Here is a 22889-nt window from a genome sequence, read left to right as displayed (position 1 = left end):
AAAATGTGTTATAAGACGTCACTATGCACTACACCCTGGACTTTGAAGTTGACTCTCAAGTCATGTAAGTTTAAAGTCACCTCGTGAATTACTTGAGACAAGTTTCAAATAACCCGCGACCCGACCGACGGATTCAGCGGTATAGATAATGGATGGATGGATGGAAGTTTCAAATACCTATAATAAAAGAGAGAGATGGGAGAGCGCTGCCTTGGGTCTCCGTTAAATGTGTAGTGCAGGTGCTCTTCAAGGGAAAAGGGGCATCTTAAACATCAAAAAGAAGGAAGGTCCCAAGGCAACTCTGCTGTTAAGTCCTTTGTTTTATTTTTTCACACGAACCGACGCGTTTCGACTCACAGGAGTCTTTTTCATGGTGTAAAGGTGAAAAACATCACAGGTGTGTTTTAAAAGGAAATCACATAAGGTCATGTGACCAGGACATAGATTGGCTGACCAATAGGGAAGGGGAGAGTGATGAGGGAATACCAAACAGCCTTTGTTCCTATAATCATAGAGGACAATATGAATCATTGTAATAAACATGTTCAAGTAAAGCTTCAAGTCATCAGACACAACACTTTCATTTTAAGTGTCACAGGATGCATCTTATTTTGTGTCTCAAGTCTTTCAAGCCAGGGTTAAAAAGCTGTTTCCAACACTAGCTCAAATGAAACTTCAAGACAGTCAAGGTAAGTCTCAAATCAAACGCCAAGTCTTTCAGTTTTCTTGTTTAAAGATCTCAAAATCTGTGCCTCTAAGTCTCAAGACAAAACAACATAGCGGTAGTCTATTTTTTCCTGTTTTCTGAAGTCCAAATTTCAACTTTTTTTTCTAAAACCCTTTGACAAGTCTTGGCACTTTTGTATAAATGTGGTGTTTAAATTTTAAAAATTTAATACACACAGTGGTCCGTAAAAACACCCACATTCTCCCAGAGCTTATAAACAGGAATGAATGCGTCTAAGAAGAGGCCGCAGTGCCTGCAGCCTTTTGTCTGGTTTCTCCTTTGGTACGGTGCGAAAGCGGCGCATTAAACAACAGCATTGTGGTGAATCCTTCCCAGGGTAGAGGGGTGCTAATGGATGGAGGGTGGGGGAAGGTTTGGATACCCTTCCCTTTCTTCAGATAAATAGAAAGAGGGCTAAGAGAGCATTTCAGCCCCTAGAAGGTAAAATAAAAGACTTTTTATCTAGACAGAATAGCAAACAGCAGTAGGCAGGCTACAAAAACAGCAACAACAGCGATTATCACTCTCTTTATTCCTGTCACCCTTTTACACACACACACTTGTTGAAGCTGGCACATGACTGCACATGCTCAAACAGACATGCTGACACTAAAGGAGGGTCCTCTGAATTGAAACGAGCAAAGCAAGAAGTACCAGCGAACGCCATGGCAACAAGTGGGCATTACATTACCATCAGGGAGAAAGGAGGCAGAATGGGGGAGGTGCCGCTGTCCTTCTGAGAGCAACACTGTGAAAGACTGAACCTTTATGTGCTTGTTTATATAACTAAATCTAATTTCAATACATTATTGCCCAAAAAAAGTAGTTCATAATAGCCACAAATTGTTTTTTTTATCACTGATGTTTCATGTCCATTGCTTTACGGTCTCCTCCCTTTAGGGATCAGCAGTAAAGCAAACCTTGTTCAATCAGCTTTGTCTCTCTTCTTAAGTGACCAGTTTTCCTGTGAAGCAAAATTAAGCAATTTAGGCTTCACTTTCTTGGCTTTAATTGATGCTAAAGCAAAAGTAGGAGATTATCTAATGAAATAAGCCAGATAAACTGTCTTTTCTGATCAGAGCCACACAACCAAGGTAAAAAATTAAGTCTTTCATGACAAGTAACACGACAATCTATGAGATTTGATATCAAGATTTAACTGAATGCATTTTTTTTTTAAACTTGAACTTGAATAACAAACACGGAGACAAAAACAACAGCACAAAATCAAAGAACTAAAGAAAACCCACAGACTTATATGAATATACAAAGTAAAGAAGGATTTTTCCTTTTGGAACCTGGTGTAGTCACAGCTGATTGGTTTTTCAAAGGAAGTCTAGACACTGATGGTGATGGAGTTGAGTTAATCAGATGACTGATGGAGATGCCTCTCATAAGCAGCTTGAGATGGCCATAGAGGAGGATTATGCAAATGATAGCATGAAAAACAACGACGAGTGGGAAAAGTGGACAAAAAGCCCACCAAACCAGAGTAGCAATAACAAAAATGAGAATGAGGTGGGTTCAAGAGTGTGGGAATGTTGAAGTAAATAAGAAATAAAAAGCAGATGTGATGGGACAGTTTTTCCTTATTGAGCCCATGCAAAAACTTTGTTCTGACAGTAGCCAAAAAGTGTAAGACATGATGAAGTTATTAGCAAATACTGGCTGTAAAATAAAATGATGGAATATTCATACAGCTTTGAAAGCTAATGGATATCTTTACGGGCAATAAATGTAGACATATAAAATGAGTATATAGCGGTTTAACTCGTGGTCGTTTCCTTTCTAAGAATTAGATCATAAGGTTTAAGGTCAGTGGTTGAAAATATTCCATGAAGCATTCTCATTATTGTGTTAATGTTTACAGCAGGAGCAGTATGTTACAGGGATGGATTTTAATCATAAGCTTTAATCAGATGCCATCATCCCAACACCCGATCCATCTGAGTGAAGACAGAAAGGCATCGATCCGTATTTATTACAGCAGTTACGGGACATATTACCACCATGTGAGCATGTGTGTTTTCCATGTCCACTTTTGAGCAGTTTCTCAGCATCCCTCTCCTTCTCTTTTCTCTTGTTTCCACTCTCATTTATCTGCTGCTGGCAGAGATTTTATGCATCTTCAGACAGCGGGCGTTGTTGCTATGGAAACCCAGTCTGAAGCTTCACATTTAGATCCAATCTCTATGACCTTCGGCATTCTCTGCTTTCACTTGTACACACACACTATCCCAAACATGGACGGACGAGTCAGATTAAAAGACTCTTATAGAACTTTACTGTCATCTAGTAATAAAATGTAGACTATTACAGCATTAAAACTGCTCTCAACTCCACTTTAGGCTGAACGTTGCAGCGTGCGACCTCTGCAGACAAACCTAATCCGGCTTTTTTTCCCACACTGCAGTCCAGCTGTCACTTACAGTGGGCTCATTGCACAAGCACATGCAGTACTGCCTCCATCACAAGTCTAGACAGATTTCAGTTTTTGGTCTCTGCAGCAAACCTAATTTAATTTAAAATGACGGTCATCAGTAATAACGATGATATCAATGCATGACGGAAAAATCCCAAACAATCCCTAGTGTGGAGATGAAAATCAACACAAAATCATCACTAACTTTACCATGCCTTTATAAATCTTTCATTTAGAGTCAGATTTATCTGATGGGCATCTGGGTGGCTCTTAGCAGTTGAGATCTTGTGGTTTAATCCATAACATCAGCATTACATGTGTATTATATTTTGTATAAAAATTCTTAAATTGCAAAGTACAATGGCATGCAAGAGTGCACCTGTAGCCTAACAAGCTGTTATTAAAAATGGCCGAGGGTGTAAAACATGACCTGGTTTCCACAAAGTAGGTTAAAACTGACACAATTTTTAATAATGCAAGAAAGCTTTTTTCCATGTGATTTCCTTTGTCTTTTTAAAGAAAAATGCATGCATGATCAGTGCTTCTCCTTTCAGAGGTATCAGAGCTTGTAGGGACAGATTTTTTGTGCATTCTTCTTGCCGACAACATCTAGTGCAGTGAGATTCTTGAGCCTTTCCCACAGGCATTGCTCCATGAAGTTCTGTCCAGTTTTTTTTCTTTTGCTTTTTTTTAATGATATCTAGGATGGTCAATTATGAGGTACAAGATCATTTTATGGTTCACTGTAGCTTTTCAGGGGGCCTGGAAGGTTCAGCCCCTGGAAATACACATCTCAGCCACTTGGGGGCATTATCCAAAGTATGGTGAACAACGTAGGGCTCTCGTGTTTGTGTTTTTATTTTGTTGGTTGCTGCCTTGACTCGGGAAAAAGGTCACCGTGGAAAGACAATTCTTATTCTCTTAAAACCAGCTGCTTCAAATGGTGATAATGCATTTTTCCTGTTCGGTGTACACCAACTTTCAACCACTCTGCAATCAATCAATACGTGGTGTCATCTTCGGGGGCCCTGCGTTGGGAGCTTGCAGGCAGTCCTTTACTCTGTGGAGGCTGACACAGACAGACTGTAAACCAGCCACCAACTGCTCTTGAAATACTCAGTTCACACTCATTGATTTTACAAATAGTGTGATGTTCACTTTCAGAATTTGCTGGTTTTATCTGAAACCATTCTTCGTTGTTCCACTGAAACATTTACCTCTGGGAACAACTCAAGCCCAAAGCACAACCCAACACTCACAGAGTTATTTTCTAATTAAATTCTTTGCTATTTTTTCCTCCAAAAAAGGTCACATCTCAACTCTATCAGTCCACAGAACTCACAGAATTTGTCAGGCTTGTTTGGATGTAAATTTCTTACCCTGACTTGTGTGGCGAGGACAAAGGAAAGGTTTTCTTTCAATTAATCTTCCGCAGAGATCATGGGCAGATATGTTGCACAGATCAACAGTGGACCCCTCTGCGGTTTCCTCATCCTATGTGCAGTTTTATTTTTCTTGGTGTCTAAGACTCAACTTGACTTCAACTGTTGTTGTTAAAGGGATAGTTCGCCTCTTTTGACATGAAGCTGTATGACATCCCATATTAGCAATATCATTTATGAACATTGACTTACCCCCCGCTGCGTCCTGTGAGCTGAGTTCCAGCCTTGTTTTGGTCTACCCTCGTATCACTACGGGCTGTGTAAACCGTGCAGACCGAAGAGCAGACCGAGCACTCCCCTGCTTCTGAGCAGTAAACACCGTAACAGGTGCAGCTATCGGCAGGTGGCTGAATGCATTGATATGAAGGGAGAGAAAATAGCGCCAAGCGATTGTGAGGTCTGACTTTTTCTGGATGGACGATTTTGTGTTGCGAATGTATTACTCTTTTGAATGCATATTGTTTTGAGAAGCAAAACGCTTTATTTTCGGGACCCTAGCAAACTAGCCGGACTACCTTCGTCAACGCCAAAACGAGGCTGGAACTCGCAGCGGAGGGTAAGAACATGTTCATAAATGATATTGCTAATATAGGATGTCATTCAGCTTCATGTCAAAAGAGGCAAACTGGGGCGGTCGGTGGCGTAGTGGGTTAAGCAGCCACCCCATGTACAGAGGCTACAGTCCTCGCTGCAGCGGGCCCCGGTTCGAGTCCCGCACTGGATGGCCCTTTGCTGCATATCTTCCCCATCTCTCTGCTTCCTGTCTCTCTCCAACTGTCTATCCATTAAAGGCATAAAAAGCCCCAAAAAATATTAAAAAAAAAAAAGAAGCGAACTATCCCTTTAACTGCCACTATTGAAGAAGACAAAGACAAACTAAAATACTGCTTGGTCGTACTTTTCTGCCATCTTCTGCTTTGTATCAGTTATTTTACTCGTCAGGGAGCTGCTCAGAGGATCCAGTGACTGCTAATTGTTCCAACGCAGTTTTGATACTCAAATCTCTTTTGCATTGTGATCTTTTCTTCTGGAGATAATTTCATTTTTTACTCACAAGTCTGTTGACAAAAACAGAATTCTTGACAGTGCATGAATTTGTATCGTGGATTAAAAAACACCCTAAGTCTTTCTAAAATGTAATGAAAAGGAAGAAAGGGTCATAACAGAATAATTAAAGTAAAAGAACCTCAAAACTACCCAGTAACCTGAGTAAATGCAGTAAGGTACTTTCATTTCATTTAAATGAAATGCAGATTACTCTCTTTGAGAATTTCAGGACAAAATGCAATATGAGGGATGCAGAGAACCCAAGAGGGGGTGAAGGAAAAAAAGAGACGATGTGGTGAAAGCGTGTGAAGATTATATTTTTCAAGCCAGATGGGACCCGGGATTCATCAGCAGCCAGTGATTGGCTGACAGTGTGGTGGAATGATGGTGTTAGGATTCTGAAGTGGCTGTTGTGATTGGCTGGCAAACACAAGTAGTAGTCCACGAAGGAGGCGTGCACACTCAAGCACACACAAAGTCATGGATGTACGGATGTAAGTTACACACATGCTGAACTGAACACAAAATGTACAATATGAGATTAACATGTTTTTTCCTTTTTAATGACCACACACAGTTGGTGACCCGTATGTTTGCGGAGCCAGGAAACAGCACAAGTGCTGTTAGTTTAGATTTACATGCATGCGCAGGGAAGCCCACAGTGTGCCTAACAAAGCTGCCTGAAAAGCAGGGACTGAAACCAAAAGGAATGAAAAAAAAGCAAGAGGGGAGGTTTGGAGAGCGTTTCTTACTCTCTAACCAACTCCCTCTCCCTACCCTGTAATTCTAAATGAATCAGTCTGGCACCGTCTAGTTTACTAATGAGGCTCTGAGGAATGCTGGTGATCAGAACAGGACACTCTGGCTTCTTTTCTGATGGAAATCTGGCGATACATAACCAGTCCAAAGCTGAATAGATTCCCCTGTCCTCCTGCATTACATGAGAGTAAGTGACTGGTTTGGCTGCAGAGCAGCATGATGGCAGCAACTTCAGAGAGCTGAAAGTGATGTGACACAACTGCTCGCCTCTGCAGAGACTTTACTCTGATGAAGATGATGATAGGCCTCCTGTGACTATAAGTCTTGGCCCGTGCCTTTTTAGAAGTGGAGGATTCTTTGTTTTGGATCCATTTATATAACACAATCCCCCATTTGTCAAAAACTGCAGGTGGAATGTTGTCTTTTCTCCATTAAAGGGTGATGATATTTTCTGTGCTAATTCATCTTCGGAGACTACTATTTCTCATGTAAACAACTCAGTTCATATTTAGCTTTTTGCCATTTGTCATGGCATTTTGTCTCCCAAAGGGTAACTCCTCATGAGATGAAAACATTTAGAGCAAAGTGGATATTTCATGATCATTTCGCTGATCTGATTTTATCTTGAATTCATCACTTTATATTGTCATATTCTTCGGTTTTCAACAAAACAACAGCTTCACTAATGACACTCACATCAGCTTTGTGTTTAGAGCTAATTCCCAAGTTCTAGTAACTACAACATTTCTCAAGTACAGCATCATCCAGCTCATAGTATGGCTGTTACACAGCATGGCTCAACCATTTGAAGGGAAGATTGCAACTATATGTTCTACCTTTGGTCAGATATTGTATTGGTGACTAAAAGTATCCATTTTCTGCAGTTTGCTGCCCTTTTGCTGTAGCATTCTGCGAGCGTTTTCTCAGAATCAGTTTTACTCCTCGTACCATAATATATCCCATTCCTTTGAAATTCTTTTGACATATATGGGACTGGACAGGGACGGTTATAAGGTGCACCTTAATTGGTTGGCAGAAGCATACAACCTTTAGGCAGTAATTCTGCAGTTTTGAGATTTGTTTGCAGTGGATTTAACCCACAGTGCCTATTTTCAAACCACAAGCTGTGAATTATCAATATAGTGTATCATAAAGGAAAATGGCCACTGTTCAAATCAATGCAATATTAAAGAAAACACAAATACAAATCAACAAAATATCACAAAAGCATTTCTTGAAATGTGTTTTCTGGAATCTTGTTGTGTTATCTGACATGCTGCCAAATCATCTTGAAATGTTATGTGATATTGTTGTTTTGCTTCAGTGTTATTTTTGCACCTCAGGGCCTTCACATTTGAAAGCCACTTGTACGGATGAACTGGTAAGAGAAGACAAACCCTGGTCCCCCAGGGTCCTGTCCCCTGAGAACCTAAATAATGGCCGTGTGTCTTTTTGTATGTGTTTAAATTCTTTTAAAACTATTGGTGTGAAGGGAGAAAGAGGTCTCTGATTAGCAACAGATTTCCTTTAGCTGGATATTGAGTATATTAATTATGTAAGTAAAATCTGAATTTCATCAAAATACAATGAGCCACTTTGATTCAGGGAGATTTGTTGAGGCGTATACTGATGGTATCTTCTATGGGTTTGAGTGCTAAATATTGTAGAGCGGTCGTGCTTTAGCAGAAGCAGACTCAGTGTACAGTGAGGTATAGTGAGGGATTGACAGTGCGTATATCTTTTTCAAATGGTGCCACAGTTAATGTTCAGGACTTATTTTCTGTGGCTATAATGTCATTTTTTTATCCATAAATCAATTAAATTCCTGTATTTCCGTCAGTTTACTTGTACGTTTGCACATTGGTAACAAGTCTCTTTCTACACTGTAAGGTAACCATCGACTTGGAGCTCCACCTCAACAAGAGGATCAAGTTAAAGCCTTCCAAAGGACCTTTTGCAAAATACGACATCTATCTCTACAGGATGCCCCAAACCAAACCCCGAGTCCTCAACGGGCCGACTACCAAAATTGTGAACGGCCCCACCAGAGCCAAAAGGCGAGTCTTAAGGTGGGCGGACGACTTGTATCCACCTTCTCCTCCTTGCTCAGTCTGCAGCCCGGTCAGCACGCGCTCGCTGCCGGCCTCTGTGGTCAGTGAGCTGCAGAAGCCCAAACCGTGGACACTCAGCTCGGGCAACCTCTGATGAACTGACCCCACGTCTCACTGTCCTGGCTGATCATCTAAATCGTTCTCTGAATGTGTATTTTGCATTCGGTTGGAGTTTATGAGAGGCTCTCATTCAGGGAAGCAGAACTTTATTGTGCAGTTATGTAAGTAAATCATGTTTTAAGTGTCTCCATTGAACCAGGACTGTGCAGTTTACGGGGCAAACATGGACCTAAATAAAATGGACTCATGCTTACAATTTGTTTCAGGGAACTACTAACTTCCTCTGGCAGCTGATTCACACTCCAGATTCCTACACTTTAATAACTTAAGCAACTGAGAAAAACTAAATGTTTAGAGTCAGGAACACTGAAGGATTCTTTAAGCTGCAGGTTCTGTGAAAAAAGTTTATACTCTGTTGGATAATGAATAATAAAAAAGTGTTTCTTTACATCTACTTGTTTACACTCAAGAGATAACCAGCGCTCACTGACACATTCCTTGACCTCAAGCTGATATCGAAGAAGAAAAGCACGGCCATGATATTTTGTATCTGACCATTTTTCTAAATAAATTCTTAATTTATTGATTACTAACTGATCTGACAGTTGCCTGCTGATTAGAAAATACATTTTATTCTTGTGATATTTATCCAAACCAGCTATTACAGTCAAAAGTCTGGACACACCTAAACATGTGTAGGTTTTTCTTTGTTTTGGATCCTTTTCACAATGTAGAAAGGTGCTAAATTCATCCAAACTGTGAAATAACACATGTGGAATGATGTAGCAAACAAAGAGTTCGTTAGAAAATGAAGAACGCTTATATTTTAGATTCTTAGGGCCTTTAGCTTTGATTATAGTTTTGCACACTCTTGGGATTCTCATCCATCTTCTTGAGACAGTCCCCTGGAGTTCTTATTGAAGGAGTTAACAGGTTAACAGTGCTTTACTTTTTCTCTCTCATCTTTCACTCGCGTTGGTTAAATGGCTCTGATAGAATCAGGAGTGAGGTTTCGGATCCTTGTCAGGCTGAAAAACAAATGGCAATCACACTGAGCTCAAAACAGATGGATTGCTTCTCACTGCAGAATTTCTTCTATCTTATTTAAATCTTCAGCTCCATCACACCTCCCCTTACATGCTTCACAGTTGGAATCCCACGAGCGGATGCCATCTGTTCTCCTTTTCTGCGTTTCTCAAAGATTCGGCAGCTGAAACCAAAAATCTCAAATTTGGACTCAACAGAGCAGAGTACAAACTTTTCCTGCTCTGAAAATAATTTATTGTGTTTCCTAAACTTCTTGTTGGCCTCCCTCAGTAGAGGTTCCTTTGCACCAGTTCAGCTGATGTACACAGTTTCATTCCAGCAGTTAATGTTGAAACGTGTCTTCCACCATAGTCTCACATTTGAGGTGTGACAATTTCTGAGGCTCATAACTCTAATGAACGTGTGTTATTTTTCCAAATGCACTTGAAGATTGATTTAAAGTTCTTCCAAATTCTGGATCGGGTAACCTTCATGCCTTAATGTAATACAGCAGTGCCGTTTTACCTCTGAGCAGTTCTTGATGTAATAACTAGGAATAGGCCTATGTAGACCAACATTATATACAGTATATCAGAGTGTTTTACAGACTAAATGCACCTGTGTGTGGAAATGAGGCACAATTCATGCTCTCAGTAACCTTTTGCAGTTTCCCAACATTTCAAAACCAGTATTGCCTGAATAGGAATGTGAAGTTGTTACATGAATGTATTAAAAAAGGCGTGATCAGTTTGACTGTCGGGTTAGTGGTTCTTTTTAGCCAGTTTCTCATGCGTTTATTCAACTTCCTGGCACACGCTGCAGTCTTTCTGAAATCCTCAGAGGCAAAGTTGAAATGGAAAAACAAACAGTTTGCACATCTGTTAAAAGGATTCACACGTGCACTTTTCAGGCATCAACAATCTCACTCCTCATTCCCTTTCATGGGGATGGGGCCTGGCGTGCAGGCGTGCAGGTTCGTTGCTTCACTTTGCTAGCACAGCGAACGGTGGAAAGTTGCAGCAGAGAGCCAACCAATGAAAGATCCTGACTTTATGTGTGTCTGATCTCATCTTGACTGTTCTTACAGTTCTTAGCTTCAGGTCTGCCCACTTTTAAATGTTAACAGATTGCACACTTGTGAATCTTGAGAACTCTAATTGTGGACTGACTCTACCAGCCTGTCTTCCCACAGTTTTTACCGCTGTGACCTTACATGCGGTCACATTTTCTGCCTCCACCAGTCTCCTACATATGACAGCTTGCAGACACATGTGCACAAACTACACTTTAATCAAATGCAGGATGCACAAAGCAGCCATGATGAACACACCTCTCTGTATTAAAGGTAAGTGTATTCCTGGCCTTAGTGTCAGGATCCATGGTTATTTGTGTTTTTTCTTTTCTTTTTTTTCTTTTTTTTTGGTCTTTTTCATGGTTAGATTATTTCTTTGTTAATTATTTCACTCTGTTTTGTGTTCTTTAATTAATTTGTTAGTCATCACGTTTTCTTCGGTTCTTAGTTGTTTCTCTCATGGTTTGTCTTTATTACTACTTGAATCAGTAGTCTTGCCTTGCCTGTTTCTGTTTTGTCTTTTGTTCCACTTTCTCAACCATAGTTTTCCTCAGTTCTCTCGTGTTCTGGTCACTAGCTCCACTGCCACGCCTGTCACCTGTCTACTATCCTCAGCTGCAGCCAGTCACTAATCAGTTCCCCCTCAGTATGTAAGCTCTCTGGTGTCTCACACTAATTGTCAGTGCCTTGCTGTTGCACTCTCATGGTTTTCTTGGTGATGGCCATTGTCAGGTTCGTCTGGTCTTAGGTTTCTGATTTACCAGTCTAGGTTTTTGCGTTTTCTGGCTCGGCCGTGCTTGTTTTTTTGTTAAAGTTTTCAAATAAATCCAGTTTCCGTTCAACCTCCTGTGGGCATCTGCATTTGGGTCCTCTCTTCACATCATCTTCACTTACTTAGAGATGACCGGGCCCATTATGGGAATGAATGGACGGTCAGTTGACTTGAAAGCCAACACATGTAGGCTGTGTAAACTTGGCGTTTGAGTTTCCCTTTATATAATTGTTGTTCTACAATACAGAAAATATGCAAAAAACGTATGCATTAATAGATGTTTCCAAACTTTTGACTGGTACTAGTCAGCAGAATAAACAAAAATAAATATAAAACTTTTGTTCCACTTAATAGTTTCAGACTATGATGGGCTTCTTACTGTTTTACTTAAACACTTGTAGTAACTCATGATCTTATATTACAGCAGAAAGTCTGATCTAAAAAGCTGCAGGAGACTTTGAGAGGGTGGAAACTGGCATTTATTTTAACATACGATTCTGTCCCAAAAGTCGTACCAGAGCAAGCAGATATTTTACCAAATGACGAGTAAAATGAAGCTAATTGGATTGTTGTGCTTTACGCATCTCTTGTCACATGATTGGTGCTCTCAATTTGTTCATGTCTGACTCAGCAGTGTAAAAAAAGTACTGCTGTCTGTGTACATGTACAGTTTTAATCTTATGATACTTTGTTGACAGCTGTTGGAAGTGTTCCTTTTTTTTTTTTTACAAACAAACACTTTAGTCTCAGTTTTGGTGTCTAATTTCTCACTTTGTTTACACGTTATGATAATTAAGGAGAATTGGTAAAATGTAGATTAAAACTGATCTGAATTAGAGCTACTACAAATGCTGTGTTGCTTACAGTGCAAATACAGAAGGTTTATAATTCTTATTTTTTTTCTTATTTTCTATAAAAATGGGATAAAATTATGTGTGATATGACTGATGTTATGAAAACATTTTTCTCAAATCTCAAAACAGAAGTGCTAAAACCATCTTCAGCTGTAATGCTGTATTTTTTAGCATTTCTTCAAACATAAGAACTTTCCTGCTTAACCATCTCAGCCTTTGTGATAAATTGATCAAATTCTATTTAAAACAATAAGGATGTGCAGCAAGAACGATATTCATATGGTCATAAAGGTGCAAGATTCAGAAGTAGTCAAGTGATTAAAGATTTGCATTAATTTTCCATTTTTTAAATAATTTGAGAATTTGATCATTTCATAATATTAGATCATTTAAATGTAACCTTTTGTCATCCACTGAGAACAGAAACTCAGCCAAATTGCTTTTATACCGTCAACACATTTGGATTTGGATAAAGTAAATCTGGATTGTCTGCCTCTGAGTTTGTCATCTATATGATGCGAATTATTTATATCCTTAACTCTAACTCTCGGCTGAAAAGAAATGTAACTTTTACTCGTTCTGACACTAATGACACAGTTTCTATTATTTAAAATGTCACCTGTCCCAGCCACTACTTTAGCGATAGCGCTGCTCATCGGCACCAGCAGGAGGTGCTGTCTGCAAACTGAACTACAGAGAGACAGAGAAGAAGTAGCCATGTGCCTACCAAGATCGTCTATAAAGAAAAAAACTTTAATGCAACCACTCTGTCGCTCTCTGGTAACAGTGTGATATTTTTCAAAATGAATACCCATAAAAACAGATAATTTTTTTCATCTAGCGAAGTGTATGTTTTTCTGCTACTCAATTATTTATTGTATTCCATGATTTATGTTGAATTAAGTAAAGTTTGGCGTGATTAATATTAAGTATTGTCAGTTATTGATTACTGACTGAGACTAGTATTGCACATGTACTCAATAGTCAAATAAATTACTTTTTTAAATAAACAACTCAAGATTTTTGTTGTGCTAATGCAATACATGTTTGATATTCATAATTATTATTTTTATAATTAAATTGATCACTTAGACTGAAAAAACGAGTGTGCGTTTTTTTAAAGGCATGTGGAAAGCTGATTTTAAATCCAATGATGCAGGTGCTGCCGCACAATGTTTATGAGCACAATTATCTATGACATTATCTCTGTCATAGAAACAAAAACAAATTCCAGCTCAGTGATCATAAACAAGACTGGAAACTATAGAGGAGTGAACAGCTAATTATCCACAATCTGTTAAATTAATGCCTCAATAATTCAAAAGTAATTATTTAGCTATAATTTAATTAAAGTTTTTGTTTGAATGGAATTATGGGCTGCTTATTTCCACACATTTTACTTTATTCCGTGCATTAATATCCAGTCCTGCAAATAGGAATTTGCTGACGGAACAAAGGTGGATTTTCTTTTTTGTTCGAGTGAACCCTCTAACTTGTGATAAAACATCTTCGATGACACACTCGCTGACTTCAGCTAGCGGAGAGGAACGCTTTCAAATCTTTTAGTAAATTATGCTCTCTGACTTTTTCTTTTAACTTGTGAATTTACAAGACACGTCTTTAGTTTCTCTCCTGCTAACTGGTTATATTTTGTGGCGTTAATTGAACCACTCACAAACCTTTTGCGTTGTGTTATTTGTAAGGACTTTAGCTTGTGAGGGCAGCGATGTTTACAGAGCTAAACAGTATTCTGAACACCTCCCCGGACAGCTTCACACAGGTACTTCAACGTTTTTAACTTGTATGGCAGGTTTGAGCTACACTGAAAACATATAATGCACCTGTCTTACATGCTAACTTCGTCACTTCGTAGTGTGTTTGCAGCTCATTCATGCATACAGGCAGCAAATCCTTATTTTTGAGAATGTATTATTCATATTAAGGTGTTAATCCACAGGGAGAGTTTATCCTGGTGTCTGACAGACGGAGTGATGCCTCTTTCCTCATTCACCACTTTCTCTCTTTCTACCTTCGAGGTGAGCTGTAACGCCTGTCAGTAGTTTGAATAAGAGAGCTTTATTTAACAGCTGGTGTTTCTGTTTTCTGCTTCAGCGCGATGCAAAGTGTGTTTTCTGGGTCTGGTGCAGTCCTTCAGCCACTACAGTGCTGTCAGTCAGAGGCTGGTGAGTGTCTGTCTGTCTGTCTGCCTGCTACACCCCCTGAAAAACCTGGAAACAACACAGGTGGAGGATGTTCATCCATCAAAAATCAAATCAAATCAAATCAAATTTATTTCTATAGCACATTTCATGTACAAACAATTCAAAGTGCTTCACATAAAATAAAAGCATTGCAGCAGGGAGTGCAAGAAAGAATATAACATAAAAGAATATAAAGAGAAACAAATAAAATCATTTAAATGAATTTAAAAACAAGCAACAGTCTAGATAAGTTAAAAGATACCGTGCAGATTTCATGCATAGACACATGAGAACAGAAATGTTTTTAACCTGGATTTAAAAATGTCTCCATTTGTTTTATATTGCTGGGGATATGAGACAAAACTATTGAACATTCTGGCTTTGTAAAGCGCACACAGAAACATTTAAATGTTGGATGTAAAACGGAGAGCTACAGGTTGACTAAGCGTTGGGACAGAAATCTCACAAAATGCACAATCAAAAAACATTTAAAAAAAAAAAACAGTTGGACAGACATTGAAGTCAATGTTTGTGACCGAAACTGCCCAAAGGAAATGGGATTTGCATCCAGAAAAGCCAAACCTAAACTCTGACAGCTAAACAGAAAACAGGGCTGTAGTGAGCTGAAGAGAAGCAGTCGGGCTTCTGTGGATGGTTGGATGGAAGTGATATTCAGAGATGAATCACTGTTGGACAAGGAGATGATGCCGGACCTTTAGTTTGGTGCAGGTCCAATTTAAAAACATGGAGAGATGACTGAAGAAAACAAGCACATTTCCACAGTCATTGATGAGATGAGATTGATCAGGGAAGATGGCAGCCATTACCTCTGCAGTAAATGCACAGGTGCACACTGAGGTTTGGTCATTTTCCAGGATGATGATACATCTTACCCCAGAGGGAGGAGCGTTATCAGACAATCAACCTCATGACATGGCCAACAAACAGTCCAAATCTCAATCAGATTGAAAATTTATGCTGAAAATGAGGCGGGGGGGGGGGGGGGGGGGGGTCCATGACAAAGCTCCATCCTGTAAAGCTGATCTGCAAACTGCTTCACAAGGAAATTTGAACCTGATTGATGAAGAATGTTTTTTTCATTTTAGTGAAGCTGGATGAGTATCCTTTTTTCTTTCTTTCTGTGTTTAAGATTTAAAAAAGAACGCTTGTTTTCATCTACTTTAAAACACTTTTCAACAATTCGAAAACTCTATTTTTCACAATTTCCACACAAGTGGCAGCGTTTGCGTTGCCTTTACACTGCAGTTGGTTAAGTACAGGTGTGCACGCTGAATTCTGTGCGTTGTTTGACATTTGTGTGCATCTGTGTGTGAAATATGTGTTCTCAGGGTGTCAGTTTAACACAAGCGAAGGAGAAAGGTCAGCTGGTGTTCATGGAGGGACTGAAGGAGTCTCTGTCTATTTTGATTCCCCAAGAATCCAACACAGAAAGTCCAGCCTTGGGCTTCCTCAGGTACACTCCACCAGTCACTGCTCTCGCTCATTATATTGTTTACATTAACGTGTGTGCACAACGGATAATGTTAGCTATCTGACAGCTTATTTCCTCTCTTTCTTCACTCCCGCCCTGTATCCTCAGGGATCCGGCTGTCGGACTGCAGAGTCTGTACGAGTTTGTTCGGTCCAGTGTGATTGGCCCCGGTGGTGCGGAGGAGGGGGCAGAGGAGTGGGGACCGCCTGTGCTGCTGGTGGACGACCTGAGTGTGCTGTTGAGTTTGGGGGTCAGCGCTGGAGCCGTGTTGGACTTCAGCCACTACTGCAGAGCCACAGTCTGCTCTCAGCCGCAGGTTTGGCATCAGTAACAGCTGCTTGCCTTCTCACAGATGAACACTGATTTGCTCAATAAGGTTGTTACTGTGAAAGCAGTTTAAAATGGATCGATTTGACTGTGACGGCAGGGGAATATGGTGATGCTGCTGCGCTGCGATGGGGAAGGTGAGGAGACTGTTGGAGACGACGAAGGTTTAGAGTGGTTGTTGAAGGGCCTGACCCACCAATGCAGCCTCAGTCTTCACGTTCAGGGCCTCCCGACTGGCTACTGCAGGGACATACACGGACAGGTGGGAGGCTGAGTCTTTCATACATTTTTTTAACTGCCAACAATCTAGTTCTGTGTAAGCACTCCTCATTTGAACCAGCTTACAACAGGAGCACTTGAAACAAAATAAACTTTTTCGGCCGCCAAAGCTCTCGCAGAAAAACTGGCACACTGGTGCCAACTCTTTGCTGCTGTTCAGTGTTTTAATATGTTTGTCATAAAGTGACATTCACAAATCTCTGTTTGCAGCAGAATCTTTAAATAGTGTTTTCAACATTGTCGGTGTTTTAATATCATCAGCTGGCGTTTATAGATCCCACTCAAAGCTGTGTATATACCGTCCTGTTAGTACCGCTGTTCATGAATACCAGTTGACTTTCACAAACACCAATGCTGCTTAAAACGGTGTGAATAAACATGAGTGGTGAGAATAAGAGATCACTTTAAAGGGGAAATGAGAGGAACACTGTAACTCTGTGTTGTTTTTGTGAAGATCAACTGCACTGTGATCCTCAGAAATTCAGAATACACTAGAAGGAGGTTCCAACATGTTTTGGAGGAGGCATTTAAAGTGACGTAATGACTTCTCTCTACGGGGACTCTCTGGCTGTGGAAAACAAAGCTAATTCTTAGCTTGAACCAAGTTAAAACTGGTTGAAATAGCAGCCCTGAACCACCATGGGAACTGCTCTGGTAGCAGAATGCTGCAGCGACAGAAACACTTACCAAGCAACGATAGATTAGCATAAATCATTATGAAACGCACGTTTTTTTTAGTTGTGCTCACTTAAAAATTTATTTCTGCTGATAGTTCATAAAATATTTAAACAGATATATGCTATGGGCAAAATGTATTATGTTTGTTGAGCTATAAAATAAGATGATCAGGCATTTCAGTGGTAATACAAACTCCAGCAGATATCCTAGTTTGAGAAACCAATTTATTTTTCAGTAATTTGGCTTAAAAAAATCACACCGTTTCAGAGTTATTTTCTGTTGATTGACTTATTCAAATAGTTTTCCAGCTGATCATAATGAAAAATGCAGTGCATCTGTGATTTAGCAATGCACATATCATCATATGTACATATTTGACAGGGAGTTTGACTCTCTGAGACAAACAGTGACAGTATTTGTTGTTTTCCAGGTGGAGGTGTGTTGGAGAAGGAGACGAGGTGATGGGCAGCACACACAGAACCAAATCTTTCAGTACAAAGTCCATGATAAAGGAGCCTCCTTCTTCGCCCGTGGGACATCCAGTGCTGTTCTCTAGTTCCAGCTTTTTTAACGTCCTCATTTGGTCTGTTTTATGTATGCCAATGTGCTCCAGCTATATTTTAATATGACAACACATTAAAGATGTTAGCTGGAGGCTTTACATATGGCTGGTGTCTAATGTCATGAAGCCCAGACTGTCTGGAGGAGGGACTCTGTTCCTTGTGGTTTTCAGGAAGGCTACAGACAAATGCTTTTGTCAGTATTTTATCTTTGGATAAATCAATTTTTTGTGCGCGTTAACAGAACTTGCAGAAATGTACATTTCACAAGGTTAAGTGACAACAAATGGACTTAAACCTTGCTGTTATTTATTCAGCTGACCAATAAATAATAAGGCAGATAATACTGGTTCATAAATAAGATGATTATTTCTACCGTGTGTTGTTTTATAGAGCTGTAATGACACTTTATACAGAAATAAAAATAAATCGACGAAATTAACGAACAAAAAGAGCATGCTGTTATTGTGTATGTCCACTAGAGGTCGCACCGTCCCTGCGCTCCACACGCCGGGGGTCAGAGGTCGAAGTGGAGAGGTCTCGCAGGGATTTGACAACCAGTAATACTCATGCATAACAACATCAGCTACGAGCAATAAGTCTCAGAGATCCAGAATAAGGACTAACGCGGCGGTCTATCGTCAGTTTATCCAGGAGGACTATACTTACAATAACGTTGGGGAGATCCTGACTTTTTGTCCAGGCAAGTGTGTCAACAGCAAAGCTATCATCCGATAGCATTAGCTTCGTTAGCTTGTTGGGGAGCATGTGAGCTGTTGGCTTGGTCAAGCCCCTTATAATTATAGCTTCAAATCGTTGTTGTAGCGAAGTAGCAAACACATATGTTTTGTTTGGTAACGGTACACATGTACATGTACATGCACATTAATTACAAACTAACATCGTGCTAACTTCATGGAAGCTAAAGCAAGCGTCACTTTTGTAAGACTAATTGCTAGAACACTGTACTTACTTTTAGATTACCATTAACAGTTTGGGTAATTGGGGTTTTGGCCATACAGACCCCACACTTGTTTCTCACTATAAACTTTAGAAGTAAAATTCATACTGTAAGAGACGTTTGTTAAATGGAAAGCTAATGTAGCCAGCCGTTTGCTAGCAATGTTAGCCTTTAGCTCCTTGCTATCACTAATTGACTACTGGTTCTGAAAGAAGTTGAAACACTCGGAGGCAGCATCATTCTTGCGTGGCTTTAATGACTATCAGGAGTAACTATGTGTTGTGTACATCTGGTGTTTAAAGTTGTCATGTTTAAGAGTTTATGCTCGCGACCAGCCCAGACACACCACACAGATCATGTTAGCAAGCTAATTGATTTGTATATCAGTGAATATTAGCTGCAGTTTGTTTGCTTGGGACTAAAACTTAGGCTTGGCCATCTGCTTTCTCTTGTTGCTGATGAAATGTTGAATGACAGAACAGGTAACAAATTAGACCTTAATACACCTGAGCTAGCTGATTAATCTCTTCACCTTTTCCTGTCAAACATTGTTGACAAAGTTCATAAGCTGTTTTTTTTTTAATGAGGGGCTACAAAGTGAACTGTTGATGTGACAAATGTTTTAGCTCAATAAAGTAAGGAAACAGAATTTCCTCCAAAGCAGAAGCTCAAAGTGGCCGACCTCCTTTGTTCTGCCTAGTCTTTGCAAGATGACAAGTTAAGATTTCCCATTATTAGTGTTTGACTAAAGGCTGAAATGAGCTGATGGGCATCTCTGTCTGCTGGAGTCTCTGTTCCAGCTTGGCAGGTGATGTTGCAACACGGTTGCATCAGCCCGCTATCCCTCCATGTACTAACTGTCTTGGGGAAAGCTATTTCACCATTTTGTCAACTGTGACATGCTTTAAGTTTGGAAATGCACGGCGGTGAAATTACATTTGAAGCGATTTAACTTTAACTATATTCTGTTTCAAATGTGTTGATGGTAGTCTATAGACATAATTAAAGGGACAACATTTAGTGTGCCCTCATTTTCTTTTTCTGCATCCTTTAAAAATGTTGTGATACATAGAGAAGTGCGTGCACAGAAAGAGTCCGCCTGTTACGCATCATTAGTTATTATAACATGGTTACTGATTGACAGAACTTTTCCCTCTTCTGTCATCAGCTCTGCTTGTAAACGACTGAGCCGCCGCTCATTCACATTGAGCTTCTCCCTGCATTTATGACCGGACTAATTGTCTCCACTGATCAGGGGCGCATGCTTCAACATTATATAACTATGTCACTGAATTTCCATGCAATTATGCTACGGAGAATGAATGCAGCGTAAAGGTCTCTGGAATGCTGGTGGATGTTGCTTTATGCTGTACAGCGAGTGCACTGCATGAGACATGAAGTCGCTGATTATGCCACTGGAATCTATACAGCCTGAAGAGGCTTTCAAGTTGCTTGGTTTGGGAAGTACTGAAAAGAGGTAAGCTCATTGTCTTTGCTTTTTCAGAATCTCCCATTCCAGTGAAAGCTATTTCTAAGTCTAGCGATGTGTTGGTTTGAAAAGAGGGTTGTTAAAGTTCTTCCAAAAAGTCGGTACACCATTTTCTTACAGGTTTGTCGTAAGCATGTGGCTTTGGGAATCTAACTTAATCTGCAAGCCATCTGATTAACCAACAAAGACCCACAAGGATCTTCCTAACTGAATTTACTCTTGCTGTGGGAAAGACTGTGAAAGTCTGTCATGTCTGTGTTTCTGTTTGGAAGCGAGTGTGACGGCTTCTCACGTGGGAACAGTGAGATTGTTAGTTATTATTTACTGAGCACATGAACACTAAAGCGTGATGTTATTAGACTGCGACATGTTGTATGCGATTCTTTTGAACATTTATTTGAGGATTGCTGGGTTTTAACATAAATGTAATTTGCAATGCGCCCAGTCATGGCACCCCCATCAAATGGTACGGGACTATAATTTCCAAACAATCACTGATCACCTGCCAAAGCAGCTGAGGAGAACACAACTCACCATCTTGAGGCTGCTGCTTACCAGCACTCGGCTGTTGGCTGGTGATCATTTTCCACTCTGGTTGTGAGGCTTGTCTTGTAAAGCCTCCCTCAGCCGTGCCATGCTTTTAAGATGTGAATGTCTTGGCTTCCTGTGACTGGCATGATAGAGTGTAGGCTGTGACCAGAGGAGGAGGGAAGCGATGGGAGGTGGCCACGGGGCCTGTGCCCTGCTTGTTGAGTTTCCGATCAGCTCAATCCCGGATTAGTTCACTGACGGAGATGCTGCTGAGTCATTGCCAAATCGGGCCTTACAGCTGCACCCACGTAACGCTGCAACACTTAAGGAACTGGACTGACAGCCGAGACATGGATGCATTCATTGAGAGTTTTCAATGAATGCCTGGCAAGGCAGCGAGCAGGACCAGAACCTGGCTCAGAGACGACACTCCTTCACAAACAAAGAGTAGGAAGGCTTTACTTCAAAAAGCCTCTTTTGACCTGTGCAGAAACTATTGTGCAAGCTTGCTGGGACTTTGCTTTGTTTACTGTATAGAGTATTTATAACAACAGATAAAGAAACTCCTGGGGAAAGTTCCTCCCAGGGAATGTTTCCATTGCTCCCGGGGGGACAAGCCAAGCAGTCGCATACTGAGTCAAGACGGGAGCACTATGTCAACCACAAGGCACAGATCAAGCTAAAAAAAAACAGCGCTGCTGCTTTCAGGGGGTGTAAACAGGCGCGATCCAGAGAGATAAACTGGTCTCCTTTTAACAGGTACGGTCTACGAGCTGTTCAAGGCTTCTCAGTGATACACTGGCTGATGTTGCGTTGTGACTAAAAAGATAAATGGTGCTGCTTACTGACATCGGGGAGAATTGGTGAGAATCAGCACAATTGGATACTGTACAATTTCAGCTGCAGCTCTGTTTGTGTGTGGGAAAGTCGGTTGAATTTTGTAAAAGAGTGTTGTGTAACTACAAACACTGAAGGCAGCGCTGAACCTGAGTAAACAGAGAGAAGAGCTGAGATTCAGCGGGAGATTGAGTTGATATGGGGAAGGAAAATGGTTGGATCGCTTTGAAGTGATGAGAACTGCCCTCAAGGAAAAGATTTCACACAGTGTTTTAGTTTAAGTTGAAATATCAGTGTTCAGTGGGATGTTTAGCACCGAGCGATGCTAGTGAGACATATCTGGTTTGAAGAAATAACATGTGATACGAATGGATTCAAAGTCAGTGACTTGCAGTGTTTCATATTGTACTGAAGATGCAGTCTGTTGTCCAGGTTAATGATTTTAACATTTGTGGCCATTTACTAATTGAGTTGTCGGCCTGTTAATTTACATAAAGAAGCAAAATAAAAGTCTATGACCAACATTGACTTCATCATACTTTACGCCTGAAATCTTTGGATTTTGAGCACATTTTGGTTGGATTAAACTGTCCCAAAGAACACTTCCCTGTTGGCTATGAGAAAATAATATTATAATCTACTTAATAAAGCGATTTGTCAATAAAATATTGAAATGAATAAACTATACATTCCTGTGATTTGGTAGTTGCTTCGAGCAGCATCGTTAGCATCATATTGGGTATAATTTGCCTGCTGTGGCTGCAGACCGGCTGATATATTCAGAGTGACGAGGAAACGTTGTTCAGCAGTGTTTCTTCTTGCTAAATCAAAAGAGGCTGGTTTCTATACATTTTTTGTTAACTATAAATTAGCAAATGAATTTCATGCAAAGCTACGACTTGTTTCAACACAGTTCAGTACTAGTTTGAGTATGTATGCCTTTATGTATTTAATCTACCACTCGGTACCAAACCTCTTATACTTACGCCGTCTTATTTGGCCATGTGTGCTTTCCAACCTACTTGGAAATTCACACACAGGCTTCTGAGAAAAGGGAATGTAGAGTTTGTTTTTCCCCCAGGTGTGATCGGTTGAGTTGGATGTTCTCTTCAGTGGGGAATGTGCCCACACCTTTTTGGCTGCTGAATGAGTCGTGTGTTGAAGTGCTGTCCAGCATGTGACCACAGTAGGAGTTGCTCTGAAAGAAAAACTCCATGCGTGTTTAGTCAGCAGCATGTGTGC

The 22889-nt window shown here is 40.3% G+C and overlaps 3 protein-coding genes across 6 annotated transcripts in view; 2 read left to right on the top strand and 1 right to left on the bottom strand.

The window, feature by feature from the left end:
* The window catches only part of LOC142380376 (fucolectin-like), a 173546-nt gene that overhangs the window by 120387 nt on the left and 30270 nt on the right, over positions 1-22889 (bottom strand). The gene's annotated exons all lie outside the window — the stretch shown is intronic.
* Positions 13812-18268, top strand: elp6 (elongator acetyltransferase complex subunit 6). Its single transcript, XM_075466812.1, has 7 exons — positions 13812-14072; positions 14250-14328; positions 14405-14475; positions 15843-15967; positions 16094-16301; positions 16413-16574; positions 17700-18268. The coding sequence occupies exons 1-7, from the start codon at positions 14019-14021 to the stop codon at positions 17823-17825; spliced, it is 825 nt and encodes a 274-aa protein (XP_075322927.1). The 5' UTR covers positions 13812-14018; the 3' UTR covers positions 17826-18268.
* The window catches only part of scap (SREBF chaperone), a 32454-nt gene continuing 27913 nt past the window's right edge, over positions 18349-22889 (top strand). Inside the window, exon 1 of one of the 4 annotated variants that reach the window (XM_075466189.1) lies at positions 18349-18532. Coding sequence is in view for 2 of the 4 variants with exons in the window: in XM_075466187.1 (XP_075322302.1) it covers positions 21400-21569 (170 nt within the window). In the remaining 2 variants the exon portion in view is untranslated. The other 3 variants (XM_075466188.1, XM_075466187.1, XM_075466190.1) reach the window with 3 other exon arrangements.

The sequence above is a fragment of the Odontesthes bonariensis genome, chromosome 5, assembly GCF_027942865.1.
Source record: "Odontesthes bonariensis isolate fOdoBon6 chromosome 5, fOdoBon6.hap1, whole genome shotgun sequence".
NCBI lineage: Eukaryota > Metazoa > Chordata > Actinopteri > Atheriniformes > Atherinopsidae > Odontesthes > Odontesthes bonariensis.
Note: the sequence above shows the minus strand (reverse complement) of the source record. Positions and strands in the feature narration are given on the sequence as shown.